Source organism: Notothenia coriiceps, unplaced genomic scaffold, assembly GCF_000735185.1.
Source record: "Notothenia coriiceps isolate Sejong01 unplaced genomic scaffold, NC01 NC01_scaffold00038374, whole genome shotgun sequence".
NCBI lineage: Eukaryota > Metazoa > Chordata > Actinopteri > Perciformes > Nototheniidae > Notothenia > Notothenia coriiceps.
Window position 1 is genome coordinate 90,414 of NW_011371075.1, and position 21,663 is coordinate 112,076.

The 21,663-nt window shown below is 40.3% G+C and overlaps 2 protein-coding genes across 2 annotated transcripts in view; one reads left to right on the top strand and one right to left on the bottom strand.

The window, feature by feature from the left end:
• Positions 1 to 14,039, bottom strand: part of adgra3 (adhesion G protein-coupled receptor A3) — a 34,398-nt gene extending 20,359 nt beyond the window's left edge. The window contains 2 exon segments of the mRNA XM_010797774.1: positions 4,608 to 4,683; positions 12,730 to 14,039. Of these exon segments, the coding sequence (XP_010796076.1) occupies positions 4,608 to 4,683; positions 12,730 to 12,938 (285 nt within the window). The 5' untranslated portion in view covers positions 12,939 to 14,039.
• Positions 14,040 to 15,219: 1,180 nt separating this feature from the next.
• Positions 15,220 to 20,327, top strand: gba3 (glucosidase, beta, acid 3). Its single transcript, XM_010797773.1, has 5 exons — positions 15,220 to 15,398; positions 16,473 to 16,697; positions 17,416 to 18,212; positions 19,312 to 19,435; positions 20,099 to 20,327. The coding sequence occupies exons 1-5, from the start codon at positions 15,344 to 15,346 to the stop codon at positions 20,296 to 20,298; spliced, it is 1,401 nt and encodes a 466-aa protein (XP_010796075.1). The 5' UTR covers positions 15,220 to 15,343; the 3' UTR covers positions 20,299 to 20,327.
• The last annotated feature ends 1,336 nt before the right edge of the window (positions 20,328 to 21,663 follow it).

Sequence of the window (21,663 nt, forward strand, 5' to 3'; positions counted from 1 at the left end):
GTACTGGCTTAAGCAGGGGGACACGTCTGGCACTGCAGGATTTGAGTCCCTGGCGGCGTAGTGTGTTACTGATGGTAGCCTTTGTTACTTTGGTCCCAGCTCTCTGCAGGTCATTGACTAGGTCCCCCCGTGTGGTTCTGGGATTTTTGCTCACCTGTTCTTGTGATCATTTTGACCCCACGGGGTGAGATCTTGCGTGGAGCCCCAGATCGAGGGAGATTATCAGTGGTCTTGTATGTCTTCCATTTTCTAATAATTGCTCCCACAGTTGATTTCTTCACACCAAGCTGCTTACCTATTGCAGATTCAGTCTTCCCAGCCTGGTGCAGGTCTATAATTTTGTTTCTGGTGTCCTTTGACAGCTCTTTGGTCTTGGCCATATGGAGTTTGGAGTGTGACTGTTTGAGGTTGTGGAAAGGTGTCTTTTATACTGATAACGAGTTCAAACAGGTGCCATTAATACAGTTAACAAGTGGAGGACAGAGGAAGCTCTTAAAGAAGAAGTTACAGGTCTGTGAGAGCCAGAAATCTTGTTTGTTTGTAGGTGATCAAATACTTATTTTCCACCATAATTTGCAAATACGGTAGATTCTTTAAAAATCAGACAATGTGATTTTCTGGATTTTTTTTTTCTCATTTTATCTCTCATAGTTGAGGTATACCTAGGATGAAAATTACAGACCGCTCTCATCTTCTTAAGTGGGACAACTTGCACAATTGGTGGCTGACTAAATACTTTTTTGCCCCACTGTAAGCTACATTGTAGAAATGAATAATGTATAATTAAATATTGTACATTAAGATGAAATTAAATACGGCTTATTCCGGTGATAACTATTTAGATAAATAAGTAAATTGCAAGATGACAAACAGATAAAGGAAAATAAAAGCAAATAAAGTTGTGTTGTTAGAAGGTTCCATTAACAAGAAGGACATGTGAATACGTCACACTTTATAAATATACTTTTTCTGTTTGGTAAAATGCTTATTTTTAAAGCTAAATCAAAAGATATCTTAATATAATCTTTGTAAAAAATGTATTGCGAAAGCCAATTTATTTTTGAAAAAATATCGCCACAATTCATTCAAGAAATGGGACCAAAGTTAGATCTAAAGAAGAAATATGTATCTGCATATCTTGTGTGTGTTTGTTCTTTTATACGAAATGTTGAAGGCATCCTATCTGTTTTGTCATATTATAATTATTTCATTTTTTGTATGGGCCGGTATTGTCATCTCATCATACTACTGTGTACTTAATGTTTATCTGTTGCCTGTACTTCAAATAAAACACAAAGATACACAGTGAAACCGGCAGGTGGTCTTCACATACAGTCAAACTAGCCACAAACACTGCAGCTCTGATATTGAAACACTTGTGGATGAAACATGTGGAGTTAGAGCAAACCAGTCTGTGCCTAATCATCATAACAGAAGTAGAGACTCCAGAGACACATGACCACACATGACCTGGCACCTTTTGAAATCTATGGCCAGGGAAACATTTCAGCCAGGTTTTATCAGCGGGCTCAAAGTGAAATAGCTGGCAGAATGTTTCAGAAATATTCCTCAACCTAAGGAACAGCTGCTCACATTTCTACAGGCACACAAGCAATCTTTCAAAGGAGCTTTTCAGGAGTGAAGATGAATGGGCATTATGTTTGTTTTGGCATCATTTCTGGTGGAGGGTTATGGAGAACCTATGGAGGTTTCCAGTTGCAAAAAGTGGCAGATGGTTATAGGTTAACAATTATATATATATATAGAAAAATAAACTCTCCCAGTCTACTGTACCAACTCACCACACAATCAAAGCACATTTCCAAATGGGCGTTATTTGAATAACATGTCAAAATATTTACTTTCATGCCTTTAAATATATTATAACTTAATATAGTCAAATGTTAACAGCTTTAAAACAACACACCAGTTCTCCCATCACTCAAAGATTGATTAAATAATGACTTTCAACCTGGTTCCTATTCTTTAAAACTGTATTACATATGACTTCAATTGTCATTTGTTTAAATAATATTGCATTTTAAACACAGTCTTGCTTTATTAACACTGATTGAACAAGTCAAGCGTTGTTAACAGTGTCCTCTCTACAGATGTGAACTAACTAAAAGCAGAATTGCAGTATCCATTTCAAACTATCTTTATATTTATGCGCAACTTGCTACCATACTTCCTTCCACAAGTCATGAATAAACAACTCTTCAGGAAACAGGGCACACTGGAGCCGTTCTCCTGCTCGGTTTTCCACAATGAGCATTCCTCCACAGCAGCGGATTTAGAGGGGAATTAGCATGTGACGGTCGCCTAGTCTGGCTGCTATTTCTATGAGCAGAGTAATAATGGGGATTCTGTGTGGCTTATTTCCAAGCAGGGGCACCTTTTGGCCCCCGACAAAACACAGCGGTCTCCACAGTTACTTTGCAATTTCACGCAGAGGCAAAATCAATTCTCTCCCCTCTCTGGACTCAAAGCCGGCTGCATACAGGAGGGCCAAATGAGGGAGAGTTTCTTTGTGGAATAAGGAGGGGGGGAAAGCTGGAGGAAGAAGGGGTGGGAGGCAAGATATAGAGGAGGGAGGGAGGGAGAAGTTTCAGTGTGTTTGGGATTCGTACTGCTGGCACCTCTGGCCTCGGCTTGGCTTCATTACAATGACAAAAGCCGGACAGCCATCAAGTGATCTCGCCTCATTGGCTGAGGGCGGGGGTCTCTGACACAAAGGAAGCTGCTCTTTGGAGGTAAACTTGTCTGTGGAATGATGCAACGGCCGAGTTTACAACCAAATCCACTAGCCATTCACAGAAAGAACACACATAGGTGCCTGAAGGGCTTACTGAGGGGAGAGGGATCAAAGCGGGGTTTTTTTCCTGACACGAACACACAGCCTCATGTTAATCTAGTCGGTCTGAGCTCTAAAAACATTGGATTCAGTGGGGGATTGTCTGCAGCAAATATATAAACAAGCTATGCAGATGGATGGATTATTAAACAGGAGTCATTCAAATGTAATTAAATGAAGACAACCATATAAAAAGAGTTTGGTCCAGAAAAACAGGACGTTATGTCAAGAAGAAAATAAATCGGTGATTAACTAAATTTGCAAATACGATGATTGGGAGCATATTTAAACCTAAATCTTTTTTTCTGAAATGATACAACAAGGCTAAATGTGGCTGATATCATCTCATACCGTTGTATATTTCAGGTCTTTTCAACCATAGAGAGTAGAACAGGGGGGAACATGCTCTTAGAATTCCATATCAATGCAGTCATGTGTTAGTGTAGCCTTGGGTAAAAGCAGGGCCATTAATGGTCTGGTTATTTTATCTGCATGAAGCCATTCCACAGTGATAAATCACACACAGCCCATATGTGCAGGTCCACAGCCATTTTCATGAGATCTCTATAGGAAGGAAACACCAGTAATGACATTCCTATCTCCGAAAAACAGGGTCACATGACATGGAGGACAGCTTTCCGCTGTTCAAGGGACAGAAAGGACTATGCTAATAAAAGTCTTTATCTAGAAAAATAAAAGGTTTTCCTTCCAGATATATTACAGTGGTCTGGAAGTCTGAAGTCTTATCTCATGTTTGGAATGACACTTGGGAATTTGGTATAACAGAAACATGTCTCCTAACTGCAGTTTACAAAAAAAATGGTATCTTAGTACAGGAATTTAGCAAATGTTTTCATCCATGTTAGCAAGCAAGCTAGCTAGCTAGGCGAGAGCTGTAGATAATGTAGAAATTGGTATCCATTTTATTTTGTGGCCATTTTTATTGCAAATACTACTAATATCGCATGTTTATATACATTTTTATTTTTGACATTTTATTTTTTTAGCTAATTTTTTTAATTTGAGCAACTGTCATGAAACCTTATTTTACCCCCGAGAATAAATAACGTATTCTGATCATGGCTTGCTCCTCTAAAGTTGCTTATTTGTACATTTTAAACAGAGATGCAAGAAAGACAGAACTAATTTAAAGTCATACTCAGGATACATTTAAGATAGGGAGTCTGACATAGAATATGACACAACCATGATTTTAGAAATAGTATCTGTAATAGGAAGACAGTCCTTTTGGGAACTTGAGTTAAGAATTGGAAGGATATTTATTCTGAAATGAGGCCCTGATACTTTACACCCAGTGTTAGAAGACTAGTATACATGTATCTTAGGGTGTCCTATATGTGTCCCCGTCCCCAGAATAACAAGCAGCTGTGTATTGATAGTGTGTCACCAGGCAGACAACAGCCATCACTCGGGGCTGCTCCTATAATTAGCCTTTTCTAGTTCCATCTCCAATCTTCCTCCATACACTGATAGTCTTCACCGAGGCTAAGTGCAGTGCCTTCTCATTCTCTATGACCTGCATGTTCCACTGGCATGAGGCCACTGTGTGTTTTATAAACCTCCTGCTCCACAAGCCCGAGCTTGACTTCAACCTTAATATCTGCTGTGACTGTGAGCGATTGAAAACATCACTTATTAAAGCTACGGCTATTATTTGACTAAATCCTAAGTCAACAATGTCAAAAGCTGAGGTACCACAAACTAGAAAACAACACATTTATGGTTTTTATACTTACAATTTCTCCAATGTAGACAATCCAAAGAAGGATCCATTTCGGAGTTCTTGAATCTTGTTGTTGTTCAGAATTCTGGGGAAAGAAAAATATGTTTAAACTCAAAGAAGATCAAACAATACATGTGAATGAAGTTCTCAAGGTATTACGTCATTTCTGTTGTCTTTTGTATCATATATTTGGCCCCACCCCAAACACATGCATGTCATTTCTTTCAAGGACATATTGATTTCAACTTTCCACAGCGGTTCCAAATGAATAAAGGCTTAGGTGTCATTTCTGTTTGCAAAATAACACTGTATTATTATTCAAAACATTTGAACTGTGCGGTAATTTGTGTATCCGCCTGTTACTTGCTAAATAAGAGGCAACCTGAGGTAATATTCCACACCCCTTCAAAACATGCAACAAGTACACATCCTGTTCTAGAACAAAATAAGTCATTGTTTTAATCGTTATCACTGCAAAACATCAAGTACAAGTGTGAATTCTTGATTGCTTTCTTCCTGGGTAATAAACCTAGATTTTATGATCCGGTTTATTCAGCACAAACTGATTTGCTGCATACCAAGCTGCAAAGTAAAAGCTCCACTTTCTGTGCCCGAGTTTCCCGAGAGTTGCCGGCTTTCTCCACAAACTACTCCCAGAGGATTTGGAGAATCAATAGCCCTGTTACGTCCCTGCAGAAACCCAGAGCAGCGACTTGTGGTTAGCGTATGTTTCTGGCCAGCTGGGACTCGGGATGTGGTAGGTGACATACATGCTAGCTGCACCCACAACCCGGGGCCATATTGGAGTCATTACGGGGTGTTGAGGGTTTTTTTTATTACAGGGTTGGACAGCACAGACTCATTGGAGATTTGCAGCTTGCGCTCGTTGTCCCTCTGAGAGAGTGTGCACACAAACGGTTCCTGTGTTTCCCCGCCCGGTGCTCTGCAGGCTTCCTCAATGCTGAAATGGCAGATGTTAAAAACACGGGCGATGTACAAGGCTGCAAATTCTACCCCTGCCTGTGTACACATGATCTGATGATATAGGCAGAGACGGTGGGCCTCCCAAGATTAAGGTTACAGGAGTCTCATTTATATTGAAGAATAGTTAGCATACCAATGGGATGCTTTTACCAGGAGGCCTGTGTGAAAAATAAGGAATGTGGCACTCAATCCACATAATATAAGGAGAGCACGGAAACATCTCACACAACATAAACTGCAGTTCAGGGAAGCTTATAATGAGTGTTGGCAACTGATTTACAAGACAAATTAACATTGTGACCCTTTATGCTCAGAAAACTTAACGATGAAATTATACTGCAGTATAATTACATTGCAAACCTACAGTTTAAGGATCTGAAAGAGATCAAGAGCCGCAAAATAGAAATGACCTGAGGCAGATAGCCCCCTTTGCATCATATCTGTAATCTTTAGTGTGGGCCTGACAATCCCTCTTTTTATACGACACCGTAAGCCCATTTTCAGAGGTACAAAGGGGGCAAGAAAACAGCTACATTACAACAACTTGGTGAAAAATAAGCCTTTACCTAAAGTGACTGTACGTTATAGGAGGTTACAAACAGCACACACAGACTTTTAATCCTCAAGGAAAGTTATATAATTAGGTTTACAGAACACATTATGATCTTTAAACAACATGGAATGGATGGGAGTCTGGCAGCATAAATACACATTTCAAGCATTGTGAATCTACAGGTCGTCAAAATATAGCTTTGACAGAAAGTTCTCCAGAGAGTCATGAGCTCTCCTTCTTTCCGGCTCCCCCCTCCCTCCCACACTAGCTGTTGTCCCTCCCTCTTCCTCATGACAGGAGTGTGACCTCAATAAGTTGCTTGGCAGGAATTGCACAATTGAGTTTTTCACAGAAAGAAATATTGAAGCCGACTATACAAGCAATATACATAACAAAGTGTCAAAACGGTGTAGATTGCGGTCATTTAACAACTCGACCCCGCCCTCAGGACGTGTATCCAGCCGTCTGCTTCCTTACACTGTCTCTGGACGTCAGCCTGAAGTCTCAAAATGAAGAACTGTCAAAGGAATTTCTTCAGGCTAGGCCTCGAACCCTGGAGGAGGGGAGTCTCTTATCTTGATGCATAGATAAGACCTGCTAAAGCACCGGCCATGAACAAGCTGGAAGGGGATCCTACCAAACCTCACTTCCTGTCTCCTGATACAGAAGCTATAAATCCCAACGACATTTATTGTAAAGCTGTGTCCAAAAACCCAAATATTTACTCTGAGTAATAGAGACATATTAAAGCCTTTGGCCTGAATCTCATCTTTCCTTCCAATGAGTAAATATGTTTCTTTTTCACTTCAGAAAAAACACTAAGTAGGAGGAAAAATGGCCAGCCATAACACCAACCCCTCACAGGCGCACAGCACTTTAGAGACAAATCCAACTGGTGCTCTCTCAACACTTTCTTTATGCTTAGGGAGGCTTTTAGACAAAGAACTCCCAAGCGGAGAGCTGTAACCCTTCAACAGGTTTTCAAATAAGTTTCAGATTGAGCTCATAAAATCCTTTCTAGAGTGACCTCCTCTGAATGTGGTGGATGGAAAAGTGGGCCTCAGTTCAGGTGGAAAAAGAGTCCACTGGCTGAGGTGCTGCAACTTGCCAAAGTCATTCCTGTGGTTATCCAACACTTTCTTGTTCCATTAATAATCCAAAGATGTTGCTGCGGTATTTGGATTTAGTTTGAGAATGTGCACCAACGGGTAGTAACTCTGTAGTGGATTCCATGTAAAAAAGCTAATATTAACTTCTTTAAAGAGATTCATTTGCAATGTAAAAAAGTTAACCCGTCATACAAGCTGTTATTGCCCCTTCATTCCTGTAGGCTTGGCAATATCCTCTTTCAACATTCAACCGAGCCAATAGAGCACACTCTGGCTGAATAGAACAATGATCCACCATGCAAACAGCAGGATAAAAGCAGACTTAACACAGTCAGGCGAGGAGGCATTACACAGCCTTACCTCATGTCTACGCACTAAACTCAAAATGTTTGTCCGGGATTATATGAGTCTTGACTCGACCTGGCAAAGTCAAATCTCCACAAGTCTGCCAAATGTAAGGCTGTGTGTGGACTGACTAAATGTGCGGCCACTACTACGAAAATACAAGAACATTTCTTTAGGGCAATGCAAAAAACTAAAACAAATCCTCTGAGGACAGGTATGACCGCTGGCGTCTAGTTACACAAAGCACCAAGGACTCCCCGATTGACGTAGTGGCTTTTAATGGTGAAGCAAACAACCACAGGAGGAGATGATTGACGAAAGGAATGATCATGCATTCCTAACCGTTGCGTCTTAAGATCTGAAATCCAAAAGGAGAACCAGGTGGGAACAACATGTAACCCTAAATGCCAGTTGGCTGAGAAACAGGACCGTATACTTAGGGTTAGGGTCATCACATTGTGCACGCTTTTCCCTGCACAAGAGAGGAAATCCCTGCTTTCTTCCTGACAATAATCCTGTGCTGCTCTGTAGAAGCTAAACCAGGTGCGCTTATTTGCACTGTCCAACCCAGGTGCTCATGTGAACAGGATCCTGATTACACTAAACAAGACCTGTAAAGACATATGAGCTGGGTGAGTGCAGAAAGCTTAAATATAGTCAGTTCCCGTCTGCACCGCATGTGTGTAGGCTGAAACTTAAATCAGATAAACAGAAATAAACGCTCATATACACACCCATATAGACGGCTCCTGATTTATAACTCCATGTAAGGCAAAGGTTAAGTTCGAGCCGTCGTATTTTAGCCGAGGCCTGCACACTAACATGAGAGGACAGGCCAGCTGTAAACACATTTGTGTCATTTCCTCTCGGATTACTTTGGCATGCGGTATCATTTGGAGAGCACGAATGTGGGGAATGCCTCACTCATTTTCCTCTACGGAGAAGAATTCAGAGCAGAGCTGTACGGAATATCTACATGTTATCTATCTAAGGGATAAGTTGTACCAGCAATCATTCACGTGTGGTAAAACCATAGCTACTTAACTGTGCTCATGTACAGATTGTTAAATAAAGAACACGGTAAGACTCATTATGTGAGAGCAGTGGTTCAATACGTTCACTAAAGAGTAGTGTGCTTCAAATCTCTTTTTTCTTCCTCTATAAAGCCTGATTAAAATTGTATATTCAGTAGATTCCAAACCCCTGAAGAGTAAAGGCCGCTACACACCAAAGGCATCCCGACCTTTACTTCCCGACTTTTACGTCCGCTACGCCGCCCGCCTACGAACACACTGCAAAGACTTCAGTCGACGAGTGGCAATAACTGTCCTTACCAGCAGGCAGTGGTAGTGTGTATTCGTCATTCAAAAGAGGCAACAGCCAATCAGAGTGATTCCTTTGGCCGACTTTCTTTGTCGGCCATTTTCACAACTCCCGCGGCCGATTCAACATGTTGAAACGGCCGCGGGAGGTGTTAAAATGTGCCGAAAAGCAACGACGGTGCGGGACACACCAGAAGGTGATAGACAGATTGATCCAATCACCTGCCAAGTATTTTTGAAAGTGCCTGCCCTTTCCAAATGGCTTCCAATGGAGCTTTCCTAGATGGTTTGTCAGGTTAGTAATGCTCCATCACATGTTTCTATTACAGGATGAATCTTAAACTGAAGCTTGACTTTAAAGCAACCCAACGGAAGTTTAATGTAAGTTTAGTTCTTTCACTCGTAGCACGGGCTGTGGGGGTGCTAGAGACGGGAAAACGTTGATACGGCCTTCCTAGCCGGAGTTATGGCCGCATTTTACAATAAACTTCTGTTGGGTCGCTTAAAAACAAAATCGCACATCGAATCGCAATATCTGTCAGAAAAATCGCAATTAGATTATTTCCCCAAATCGTGCAGCCCTAATACTGCTACCAATCAACACATTAGGGAAATACCAGGATGCCTAAACTGAGGAGTAAAGTTCAGAAGCAGTATTTGTTTTTCGTATAGTGATTTTAAAATGTAAATGAAGTAGTAGAGTAGTAGAAGTAAAAAAAAGAAAAATAATTACAACACCAAGCAAACACATTTGAGCAGTCTGTTGTAGGGATGTTCGTAGCGACACATTTCTCTGAGTTTAAAATTAGACCAGTCAAGAAGACAAGACCAGGAGAAAACCGGATTTAGTGAATTCACAGCGAGGATTTCATGCGTTAACACTAAGTGAGCAAAACTAAACGGTGAGGTTTGCTTAGGCTTAACAAGTAGAAGGAATGGTCTGTCATTTTCAAACTTCAGAAAAGTCTCTGACAGCAGCTGAGACCTTCAGATCATTCCAGTTCAGACCAGCTGTGCATCAGCCACGGTCAACTCCATCAAAAGACAATGTGTGTGTGTGGGTGTGTGCGTGTGCGTGTGTGGAGGGTTGTAAAAAAGGACCACAACACCTACTGAGAGGGACAATCTTAAAGGTCATAAATTACCACGCAAAAACTGTGCCGTCAACATAAAAAGCCGTTTCATTGTTGCTCGTGCCTACAGGGATTTGTGAGGAAGACAATTCTGTTGTTTTCCTACAATTAATGAAAACAAATGTCCAGAAGTTTAAATGAAAAGGCAGAAAGGAATTCCTGGAAGTCACTTTCTGTCTGGGCTCTCTAATTACATCTTTCTTGTTCTTTGGAGGCCACATCACAGTGCTTTAGCTCGATGCTAAATCATGTGGAACCTCGTATCCATCAGTGTCACAACTAAATTACGTTAAAGCACGTCACTGCTAAAAGAGATCAGAATATTTCAGACTATATAAATATCTAAAAAGGACATACTAAAGTTATTCCAGACTGTCAAGAGGAAGGTAATGGGGAATTTAATAAAATGTAAGAGCTACCAACAATTAGATCCCTTTTTTCATATTTTAGACATGGGAAAAGTTCTTACAGTCTAGGCAACTAATGGTCCCATGTATTTAAGTATTGTATGGTTATTAATTTTAAAGAGACTTGCTTGATGCAGACCTTCAAAGATCTCTTTAAAACAGTGTGAAGTGTGTTGCATTTATGCGTTGGTGGGAAACTGCCAAATCTCAGATTTCAGTCAGCTCCTGAATAGAGAGGCATTACAACAGGAACGAGCTTTGAAATAAACTCCTAATGGCTGATTAATACTCTTCTTTATAAAAGCAAAGACTGAGTATACTGAACTCAGAGAGAGAATTTGTTTTACAGGGAACATTAGTCCTAAAGAGAGGTATAGTCTGTTTTACTGACAGGTCTAAACACTTCGTTGAGTGGATGCCAGCTATTCAGCTCCACCCTACTCGGCTAATGTTGGCTCCAGTTACTGATAAGATGACTGTAAATGTAACCCTTAAAGTTTAATAATGTCCCTGCTGAGACTCCACATCAGATACATGGTATTCCTGCAAATCAACGTGTCTGGGTTTCCATGCCACAATGGTGTAATCATGACAAGAAACAATATTTATCTTGTGGGTTATCCAACTTAAGCAAGTCTCTCCGATTGTATTGAATACTGAAAACCATTTTGTCTGGAAAGCAGATTTGAACCTGTTGCTCTAAAAAGTGCTTCAAAGTAATACACATGTGGTTTGTGGTAAACGGGTGAAAACATGCAAGCTCACTTAACTTAGCAGCCAATCCTCTCCCTTTCCTTCCCCGGAGTCTATTATTTGCTTTTCTACTCTTGCACCCTGCCCTGGTATTCTCAGATTTCCCATGGCTCACCACCACAAAGCACAAGTGCACAGCTTTGAATTTGTGAATTTTTTTGGTTGGTTTGTAGAGGGCAGTTATAATGTTATTAATCTTCAGTTTGGTCAGAAAATCCCACAAAAAGGCCCATTCCAATTACTCCAAGTCCAAATAATGTCTTTAAATGTGATATAAAAAGCAGGAAAAGGACGAAATCTCCATTTTGGGGGGCTGAAAGCAGCATTTGTGCATGCTTTGGCAGCTCAAACATCGTTAAAACACCATGATACTGAGGTGTGCTGTCAACAAAAGTACTACAGTCTAAATCTAACCCCAGCCGAGTGTGTATTTCAGCCAAGTGGAAAAAAAACGCAAGGATTAACTCAAAAGCTAATGAGCTCTGGTCTCTATTAAAATGCCTAGGAGGTAGAACATAAGTGTCTTGTGTGAGCACTAAATATCTTCCAGCCTGTGAGAGAATCAGCACAGGAAGACAGGCGGTTACTGTTACATAGGGTTTACATTTACAACATCACAGTATGCAGCAGCTGTGAGAGAATGATCTATGGCTGACAAGGAGCAGACACAAATGAGTGTATGTGTCAAGCCATATTAATCATGTTTTCCTTACTTTAACTTAAGAGATAGATGATAAGGAAGTTAGTTATACACATATGTAGCTAATAAGACCACTCACAAATACATGTGCAAATTCCTGTAGTGACACCACATTAACTTTTTTGAAGACACCATATTTGGGGAACACCTAACAGCCAGTTTCATGGCCAACAAAAACATTTAACATGGACTTTTGTGAATATGACACTAACATATTTGAATCTTGTCTGTTTTTGACTCACTCATAGCCCAACCTACATCATAGGTAATGATTTAATTAATTTTCTGTTGACTATAAGTTGTTTTGGTCTTAGATTACTGATTTTTATAATGCTTTCTTCATTCACATTACAAGTAAACACAAGATTATGGTGGTGACTTTGTCTGATTATTTGTTTAGTGTGAGTGGTTTAGTTACTTTTCTGTGAATGCATTTCTCCTCTGTCTCTTTTTTGAGTTAAATATGGTTTAGAGGGAAGTGTTGATTTATTTCTCGATTTTAACACACCAAAGAGAAGGAAAGCAACACAGATCTGTTCTTTTGAAAATGTATAAAACATATAGAGAAAAGAAGAATACAACAAGGACATAAATACCTTTAAAATTGTTCTAATAAGTATATGTTTGGTACTTTTTTGCAACCTCATACCTCCAAATATGTTTGTATATTCAACATTTTACACCAAAGCACAAACCTACCTGGTCATAAACCTGATTCTGACCTTTTTACCTTAGTAATAAACCTTGCAGACATTAGTTCAGTGTGAAACAGTTACAGGGTGCAGAATAATGTGTTTTAACTGTGTGAAATGGATGCAAACTCACAGGGTGACGGTCCTGTTGGGGAAGGAGTCCGGGGGGAGCACCTGATGGAGCTCCATGTTGCTGCACACCACTTTCCGGTCGAACGGCAGGCTCTTCCCCCCGCTTTTGGAGCGCTCTTCATATGGTTTGCAATCAGATGATACCGCCGAACCTCCACAGCCTCCACCGAGCAGCAAAATCACAAACAACCGCAATACATCCACCTTCATGTTCACACAGAGAACCACCGCAGCATGGGCACAGGAAATGTTTCGCTGCTAAACGCGGAGCTGAGCTTTGTTAAGATAAAACAGAGAGTATCTTGTTTGGCTCCAGACAGCCTTCCTCCTCCATTTCTCTCTCTGTATCCTTCTTTGTTTTTCCACAAGACTCATTTATAATTCCTCTTCCATCCCGGTGTTATTCCCATTTCCTGGAACTGTGCGAATCCGTGTATTTTAAGCGGAGTGTGCTCGCTGGTTACTAAATAACTTGTGCAGTAGTTGAGAGGGTTTCTTTGTTGCACATAGCGTGGGTCCGGGTGTCTTTTCCACGGAGGGCGGCAGGAGTACTCCCAGGTTATCCGCACTAACGTCAGGGAACAAAGCCAGATTTCTCTTAAACCCACACTTTAACTTCCAAGTTTTTTTTCGTTACATAAATCCAAACAAAAGCGATACACTTTCCCTCTCTCTTCTTTTCCCAAAGGAAATTACTCAGGAATGGAAAAAAAACACAAAAACAACAACTTCTCCGCTTAAAATGTGCAGCAAAAGCGGGAAAAAACAAAGTAAAAATAGCTTTACGTCGCTTTAAAGAAGAATATCCTCAATTGTTGTGTTGTTTTTTAACTCCACATCGTCTTTGGAAAGTATTCATAGCTCGAGTCCTCCTCCTCAGTGGCTCTGCCCCGGGCTCCACCATTGTCAAGTCCCTCTGAAATAAAACCATATCTGGTCAGCTTTTCAAAATAAAGTTCTCCGTAGGGACATTTCAGGTTGTACCCATAGAGGTTGTACCGTTACTGCTACTTCAGTGGGGAGTATTCAATTACTTTAGTAATACATTTTTAAAGGTAGCAATACTTAACTTGAATACTTTCATTTTATGCTACGTGGTCTTCACTTTGGATGACCATTATATTGACTCCCCTGGCATACATCTATTTTACAGTCGTTAATAATAACCTCTTCGAGTACACGTTATTACTTTACTTGGATGCCAATAAAGTTGACAGCATTCCTGTGCTATTACATTCACTTTGCAGAAGTATTCACATAAGATTTATTATACAAAATCAACGACGATAGAAATAAAGCCGATATTTCAATGCTCATACCATACTTCAAAATAAGGTAAACAACCATTAGAGACAGTAGAATGCTGCTTATATGAATATGAATACAAATGTCCCAAAATACTTTTTTCATACAATATATTTTGTTTAAGATCATTACTTCTGTATACTTGGATAACATTGACTACTTAAACACTGTTGTTTAGCTATGTTCAACAAAGTAATGTATCTGAATACTTCCCTTGGCCTTCTCCTGTGTTTGCCTCTGAACAAGTGCAGTCTTGTTTGCTGTACACACAATAGCAGTGAAAGATTAAATAACAAAAATCCAATTGTGTGTTTGTGTAGTTATATGAGGAGGATATTTAGCAGGCGAGGATTTGTTTGCCCTTTGGCTAACATCCATTTTCTTTGTTGTGATCAGGTCGAGTGGGTCCCTTCACTCTATAGAAAACTGGACCAGAGGATAGCATTGAAGTGATCACAGGACAGAGAACATATGCCTTTAGGCCATTATGCTTTCACCTCCTAGTCTATTTGTTTTCAGGAAGACAACCTTTGAGCGACCTCTAACCTTTTTATGTCTGCATAGAAGACGTCACCATGTTGTTATGCAGTGGATCCTACTCAATCATTTAAAACTAATAAATTATTTCCATCTGACTGACTCTGAATCTGACACATCATCACACCCCATCAACGGCTGTCATGAATCCTAAACATACTTTTACACTTATCACTGCACTTCACATAATGGACATGAATAAATGTGGACTCTTGAAAAATCTTAAAACAAATATGTTATATGTTATTTTATATTCTGTTTCTATGTAGCTAATTTGTACATTATATAATTATATAATAATAATAATAATAATTGATAATATATTGTTTTTTAACTGTACTTTGCAGTAGCTTTTTGCATGCAAATCTCATCATGCATGCAAAACAAGCCTCAGGTGCTGCGTTCACGTTTTCCTCCGAGTTGGTACATCCCGCAGTAATGAAACATAATAAATATAAATACTCAAGACAGTACCTATTGACTAATTATTTAACAACCTTAATCAAGTAATCCAAAAAAACAAATCAAAGAGAAAGAACAACACAGTATTTGTGTGTGTTTGGTTTACCTTGACGTGTAAATCAAGTACGTGATAATCCCCACGCTCCATGAACGTCACATAGCGGATTGCTTCCTGGTCGGCCGCTTTGACACATACTGCGCGAAAACTACCTGTTTAAAAGTAAGATATCTTCGACATTCATATACATTCAATAAAACGCAGTGAAATACATTAGACCTGCTTTGATTCAGTGTCCTTACGCTGATGGAACATGTTCCCACGAGACTTTGCGTGGGGAGCGGGAACTGCTGCGTATCAAATTGAAGGTATGTAAACACTACCATGAGATTCGTGAAGCTATTATTATGACTAACACTTGTGCAGTTTAATACAATGAATAGACTTACAAAAAAGACTTAAAGAGTTCAAATAGTCATTGGGACCAGAACTTTTTTATTTTTTTATAAATACACTTTATCAAATCATTGCTGGACAATTAGTGATGCAAAATCCAATTCAATAAGTCAAGAACAACTTTACTAACAAATTACAATCCAATATCAAACAAGGATTTTAACAGTTACCACAAACTGAACATTATGATAATAACTAACTTAACCCTTGTATGGTATTCGGGTCTTTTCATTATTTAGCTAAAGAAAAATGATATGATGAATAATTTTTTCAAACCCACACTCAATGGCCTTGGCTCATTTTCTGTGAACATATGTCAGAACACATTTTCAATGACCACCCAATGTACCCGGAGAGGATGAGATTGAGCATCAGCTAGTTACAAAAAAAAGACGAGCCACAGGACCAGCCGGTCAGTGGGCAAAAAAACGAGTAGCACTTTAATTCATTAATGTGATCTAACAAATGTAAAAGGTAAAATATTAACCATATAGGCTGTTTATATTGCTTGTGATTGAGATGAAGTAAACATCTGTTGAGTATTTGAACATAAAATAGTTTGATTGTGTTGAATTGAAGCCCAAAAAGGCAGCGGGTCCACCAGACCAGGGTTAATACATTATTGTTTCCACACATCACACAAAGTCCATTGTTCTGAGGTTGTATGCATATTGTATTTTAAATTGTCATGTGACGTTCAATTGTGACACACCTTCACCATTGTGATGTCTGACCAACTCATACTGTATAGAATCAATGGACAAACTTGAAACACACGTGTAAACACACTAACTGACATCTACAGACCATGATGACTGTAACAAAAGGAACATTACATTGACATTTAAATAATGAATACTAATATAGACAAGCCAGTGAAATCCACAGATACACACAGTTGAAGTCCCAACAGAAACATTTCTGGGATTTCGTTTTTGTCAACATCAGACAAACTGTTTTGAAAATGAATTTCTGTGTGCATGGAGGTGGCTGGCGGGCAGACGGTAAGGGGGCGAGTATCTGGGACACGTTTGCTCACGAGGGGGGCCGAGTGTTTGGGGAGCAAAATGGAGATGAGGCCTGCAGGAGCTACGAGCTGTGGAACGAGGACCTGAAGTGCATCCAGACGCTCGGACTGACACATTACCGTCTGTCTCTCTCCTGGGCCCGCCTCCTGCCTGACGGGAACACACGACACGTCAATCAAAAGGGTATTTCCATATCCCCATTAGACCCATGCCATATTTCTATTCAAAACAGCACAAATGAACCAGCTTATTTGAGGGTTTCAGTGCTGCGTTACCTCATCACTAGGGTAGGGTCTTTTCCTCTCTTTGTTATGACAGAAATGTGTTTTAGGCTTTGATAAATAATCCAAACTTCTCAATTTCAACATTTTTATTTACATTGAACATTTTGCATTATTATGACATTGCAATATTGCAAGAGTTGGTCTGGTCGAGTTTTAAAACTGACTTTAGCAAGTTTTATGTTTTGTCCCAGATGTATACTGGGATACCAACGTTTTGATGACTGATTTAAAGGAGACATATATTGCTAATTTTCAAGTTCAAATTCTCTTTTGAGTTTCTACTAGAACACGTTTATATGCTTTTAATGTTAAAGAAACACGTTAGTTTTCCTCGTAATATATACCTATATGCAACCTCAGTCTGAAACGCTCAGTTTTAGCGCCTGTTCCTTTAAGGCTCCCTAAAATAACCCAATCTGCTCTGATTGGCTTCTGAGAAGAATTGCAAAGGTAATCGTAGGTTGAGATACTCTTATTCTACCAAGCCTGCATGTGACGTAGGAAGAGGAACCAAATTTGAATGTCCTTTTGAATCATATGTTTACAAAATGTCATGGTTTCCACTCCAGATGTACAAAAAGCATTGAAACAGTGAGTTTTTCCTGTGTGTCCAACAGGGGTGGAGTACTACAACAAGGTGATTGATGATTTGCTGGCCTGCAATGTATCCCCCATGGTCACACTTTACCACTTCGACCTGCCTCAGGCTCTGCAGGATCAGGGCGGCTGGAAATCAGCAGGTACCGCGACCCTGTTCGACAGCTACGCCAAGTTCTGCTTCCACACATTTGGTGGCCGAGTCAAACTTTGGATCACCATCAACGAGCCCTACGTGTGTGCCAAACTGGGCCACGAGGACGGCACCCACGCCCCGGGGTTAAAGGAGCCGGGGACTGCCGCCTACCTGGTGGGCCACAACATGCTGCGAGCCCACGCCATGGCCTGGCACAGCTACGACTCTCTGTACAGGGCGCAGCAGAAGGGCGCCGTGTCTCTGGCCATCAACAGCGACTGGCTGGAGCCTCTGAACGCAGGATGCGCCGAGGATATCGCTGCTACTGAACGCCTCCTCGCCTTCACACTCGGGTGGTTTGCCTGGCCTGTGTTTGTAACAGGAGATTATCCAGAAGTAATGAGATCAGCTATCGACGCTCAGAGTGAGAAGTCGGGCTGCAGCTCGAGACTGCCCAGTTTTTCCAAGGATGAGCCAGCCATTCTGGGCACAGCAGACTTCTTTGCGCTGAATTACTACACGTCTCGTAAAGTGAAGCAGGGAGGAGGTTGTGGAGAGAAGCTGTGTATGAAGAGCGACCGAGACGCAGGAGAAGTTTTGGACCCGTCCTGGCCTATCTGTGGTGTGTCCTGGCTCGCTGTTGTGCCTCAAGGCTTGAGAAAACTTCTCAAGTACATCAAGGTACAACTACTGCTGTATCACATCACTACAAAGTATGTCTGCACGATATTGAGAGAAAATATTGCCGTATGACTGGGGTGTCCAAACCTTTTTCACCGAGGGCCACATACAGAAAAATATACTGGGTCACTCACGTATATTGCCTAAGTTCAGTTATAAGTTAGCAAAATCAATCAAATGTAGGTAAATGATTCTTGTGAGTGTTGGCAGCTCATCCCTTAAAACAGAAGCCTCAGATTGATTATAATAAGGAGAAATATGAAGGGTGTATTTCAAGTTTGTTATGTAATTGGGCTTTTTTCTTATCAACTAAGATATGTTAGAACGTTTTTCCAACTTGAATTGACTGAATATATTTGAAAAGTGGTCTTATTAACACATGAATACTACTGTGTAATATATGTTTACATTTATATTTAAGAAGTACAATATAAGACAAGCACAAGTTTCATTTGTGGGCCATATTCCATTATACTTTTTCAATTTGCTGAGGGCCGATTCAAAATGGACCGCAGGCCGTAGTTTGGACACCCCTGGCGTATGAAAAAGAAAGAAGGAAGTTTTCCAAGATGACATCAAAGTTTTTGGTCGACATCATCCATGTGACTTTTGCACATCGTGTTACCTATCTCGAAACAATATATATTGTGCAGCCCTACGACAATCTATCCCCAAACACATCCCTCACTTTGAGTGTGAATTCAATCAGCTGAAATGTAAAGTCATTTTTCTCTCTTCTCCTGGCATCAAACTGAATTGACCGACAAGAAGACAAATCGCCTTCCGCCAAACGAGTAGAACACCCTGACATTTGTTTAGTGTCTTGCTATTGATTTTGTATGCGGTAATCTCCTTTTAACACCTCCAGAAACACATTGATGCTTCATTAGTGCTGTCACATTGAATGAAACAGTTACTTTGCTGAAAGTGTTTGCAATTGCAATTTCCTGCTGTTGTGCCTTGTCACAGGCCATTAGTTTGATCTTGGCACCGTTGAAAAGCAGCTAAACGGCACACTGTGGACCAATCTGTCTCGCGCTGGATGTCTGACAGCTCAGATGCCTTGTTTGACGACAATATTTGCCCCGTGACTTTCCAGAACAATTTCAACAACCCAGCGGTGTACGTCACAGAGAACGGCTTCTCTCAGGTGGGCCCGCTGCAGACCGAGGACGTGCAGCGCGCAGAGTTTTACAAGGACACCATCGCAGAAGTGGCTAAAGGTAAATCTGGAATGGAAATAAGATAAATGCCATTAGCACACAGTCGTACAGTCCACATTAATGGAGCAAATGACAGTGAAATCCTTTCTAAAATGAGCCAACACTTTGGTGTCAGTCCATTGAAATTAATGCTCAAATGTGGTCTGTTACACATCTAGCTCTTGCAATTTGGTATACATGATTCACAAATATAGGATGCAAAGATTGGTTGCTGTTGTATACAATTGTTTTACTTCCATTTTGTTTTGCATATCACTAACCAACATTTACACTATTGGCAAAGTTGACTCATTCTTATAAATCTTGAATTAGGTAGGGCTCATTTAAGAGATCTTAAAGGGTTTTACAAATAAGTTTCATTTGAAATGGCAGAAAAAAACAAACAAAGAAAACGTCATAAATTGACTTCCAGACTCCAATACTCAGGAGTTATTGCCCAGATGTTAAGTTTGTTTTGGCACCACCATCTGGCCAATCTATGTACATATTATTTCCAAGGATATCAAAAAGTATCTGTTGAGCATCTAGAATTTGTTGTTTCTTTTGGAATGAATAACAGTAATTTAGGGCTAACACAATTTTATTAGACCCTTTGCTTAGTTTGCATATTTGCTACTTGTTGCAGATTATTCATTCAAGTTGTTACTCTGTGTTTGTGTGTAGCTCTACAAGAAGATGAGGTTAATGTCCGTGGATACTTCGCCTGGTCACTGCTGGATAACTTCGAATGGGCGGATGGATTCAGCGTCCGTTTTGGATTGTACCATGTGGACTTTGCTGATGGAAAGCGAAAACGAACATTATACCGGTCTGGACGGGAGTACGCAAAGATCATCTCGAAAAACAGATGTGGTCAATCTTGAAGATAAAACTTAATAAAACATTTTTTTTAAATCCACGTTGTACAGCCTTATTAAACTAGCAGATTTTGCATTATATTTGTCCGAACAGTGTGCCTTTTATTTAAAGAGTGTTAAGTCGACTTATATGGGATAACATTCAGTATTTATGGAGAGTTCCACACACGTGGGCCAAAGGCAGCTGCTGCATAGACCTGCAGAAGGATTTGTTGGAATGAATTGCATTTGTCCATTCACATTTGATGTATAGCAATCTTATCTATCGACTTAAATCTACCTGAACAACCTTCCGTAAGTTTCCATTTCAAGGTTAAGTAAACACTGATGTTAGCTTATTGTAGTTAATGGTATTTGAAGTACACAGGAAAATAAATGACACAGTCCCTTTGTTCATACTTTTTAAATTCAACCCCCTGTACCACCTCACCTATCACACAGGTAGGATCAAACACTCTGTTATCATAATGCCGCCAGGCTGCATAAAGCACACTCCAGCGGCCTCAGAAGGGGAGCCAGCTGAAAGCAACAGATGTCCTGCCACAGGAAGAGGAGTGAAACGCCATTTGTGTTTCCCGGACAGCTGTGCAAACTCTCTACTTAAAGGAAGAAAAGAGTGAACAAGGCGAAAAGCCACCCGAGGCCTTCTGTTGATTCTGTGAGCATGCTGTGGTATAGGATTATTTATACTGGTTGAAGAAGAGAAAAGTGCACTGCAAATCAACAAGCTTAGGAGCCATATTGAATATAAGTGTGTACAGGTGTGTGTGAAAGAGGGATTTGTAGTCAGTTTTAGGCTTACTTAACTTAACGGAAAATGCCAGATAAAATCAACTTGATTTTCAGAAGCAGAGCAGTTTGATGTTCCTGTTTGTTGGTCTACACTGCCACCTTGTGGTAGTAAAGAGAAATGCAGATTTTATTCAGCCGCTCATTGTGCACTTTATCTGGTGTCACATGATGTGCTGCTCGGATTAATAAAATGCAGCCCGGTTGGTGTAACAATAAACAACTAAAGCAGCTCCCTAACCACAATACATCATAGATTTAACACAATTAATATTTATGCTCCGATGTCAAGGAAAATATCATTTATATTCTTTGTTTGCATTAATAAGCACGGTGTATCGTGACATCCAGTTGGCTGTGCATACTGCTCTCAACAGATGTGAGTAATACCCTCGTGGCCCTCCTCCATCTATGTCACGCCGAGTGAGATTCTCCTTTGTCTTATGATGAATAACAAGCTATTGTGGAAACATGAATAATGCCGCTGCCGCTCGCTTTGGAACTCTTTGCGGGCTGCTTTGAGCACAAAGTTAAATCTCGCACTCTTTCAACGCTAATGAAGTTCATCTCGTATCTGCGGCT

Excerpts from the sequence above, each read along its gene's own strand:
- gba3 (XM_010797773.1), top strand. The coding sequence starts at position 15,344 with ATGTTCCCACGAGACTTTGCGTGGGGAGCGGGAACTGCTGCGTATCAA. Across the intron at positions 15,399-16,472 it reads TGCTGCGTATCAAATTGAAG|GTGGCTGGCGGGCAGACGGT; the intron begins GTATGTAAACAC and ends GTGTGCATGGAG. Across the intron at positions 18,213-19,311 it reads AACTTCTCAAGTACATCAAG|AACAATTTCAACAACCCAGC; the intron begins GTACAACTACTG and ends GTGACTTTCCAG.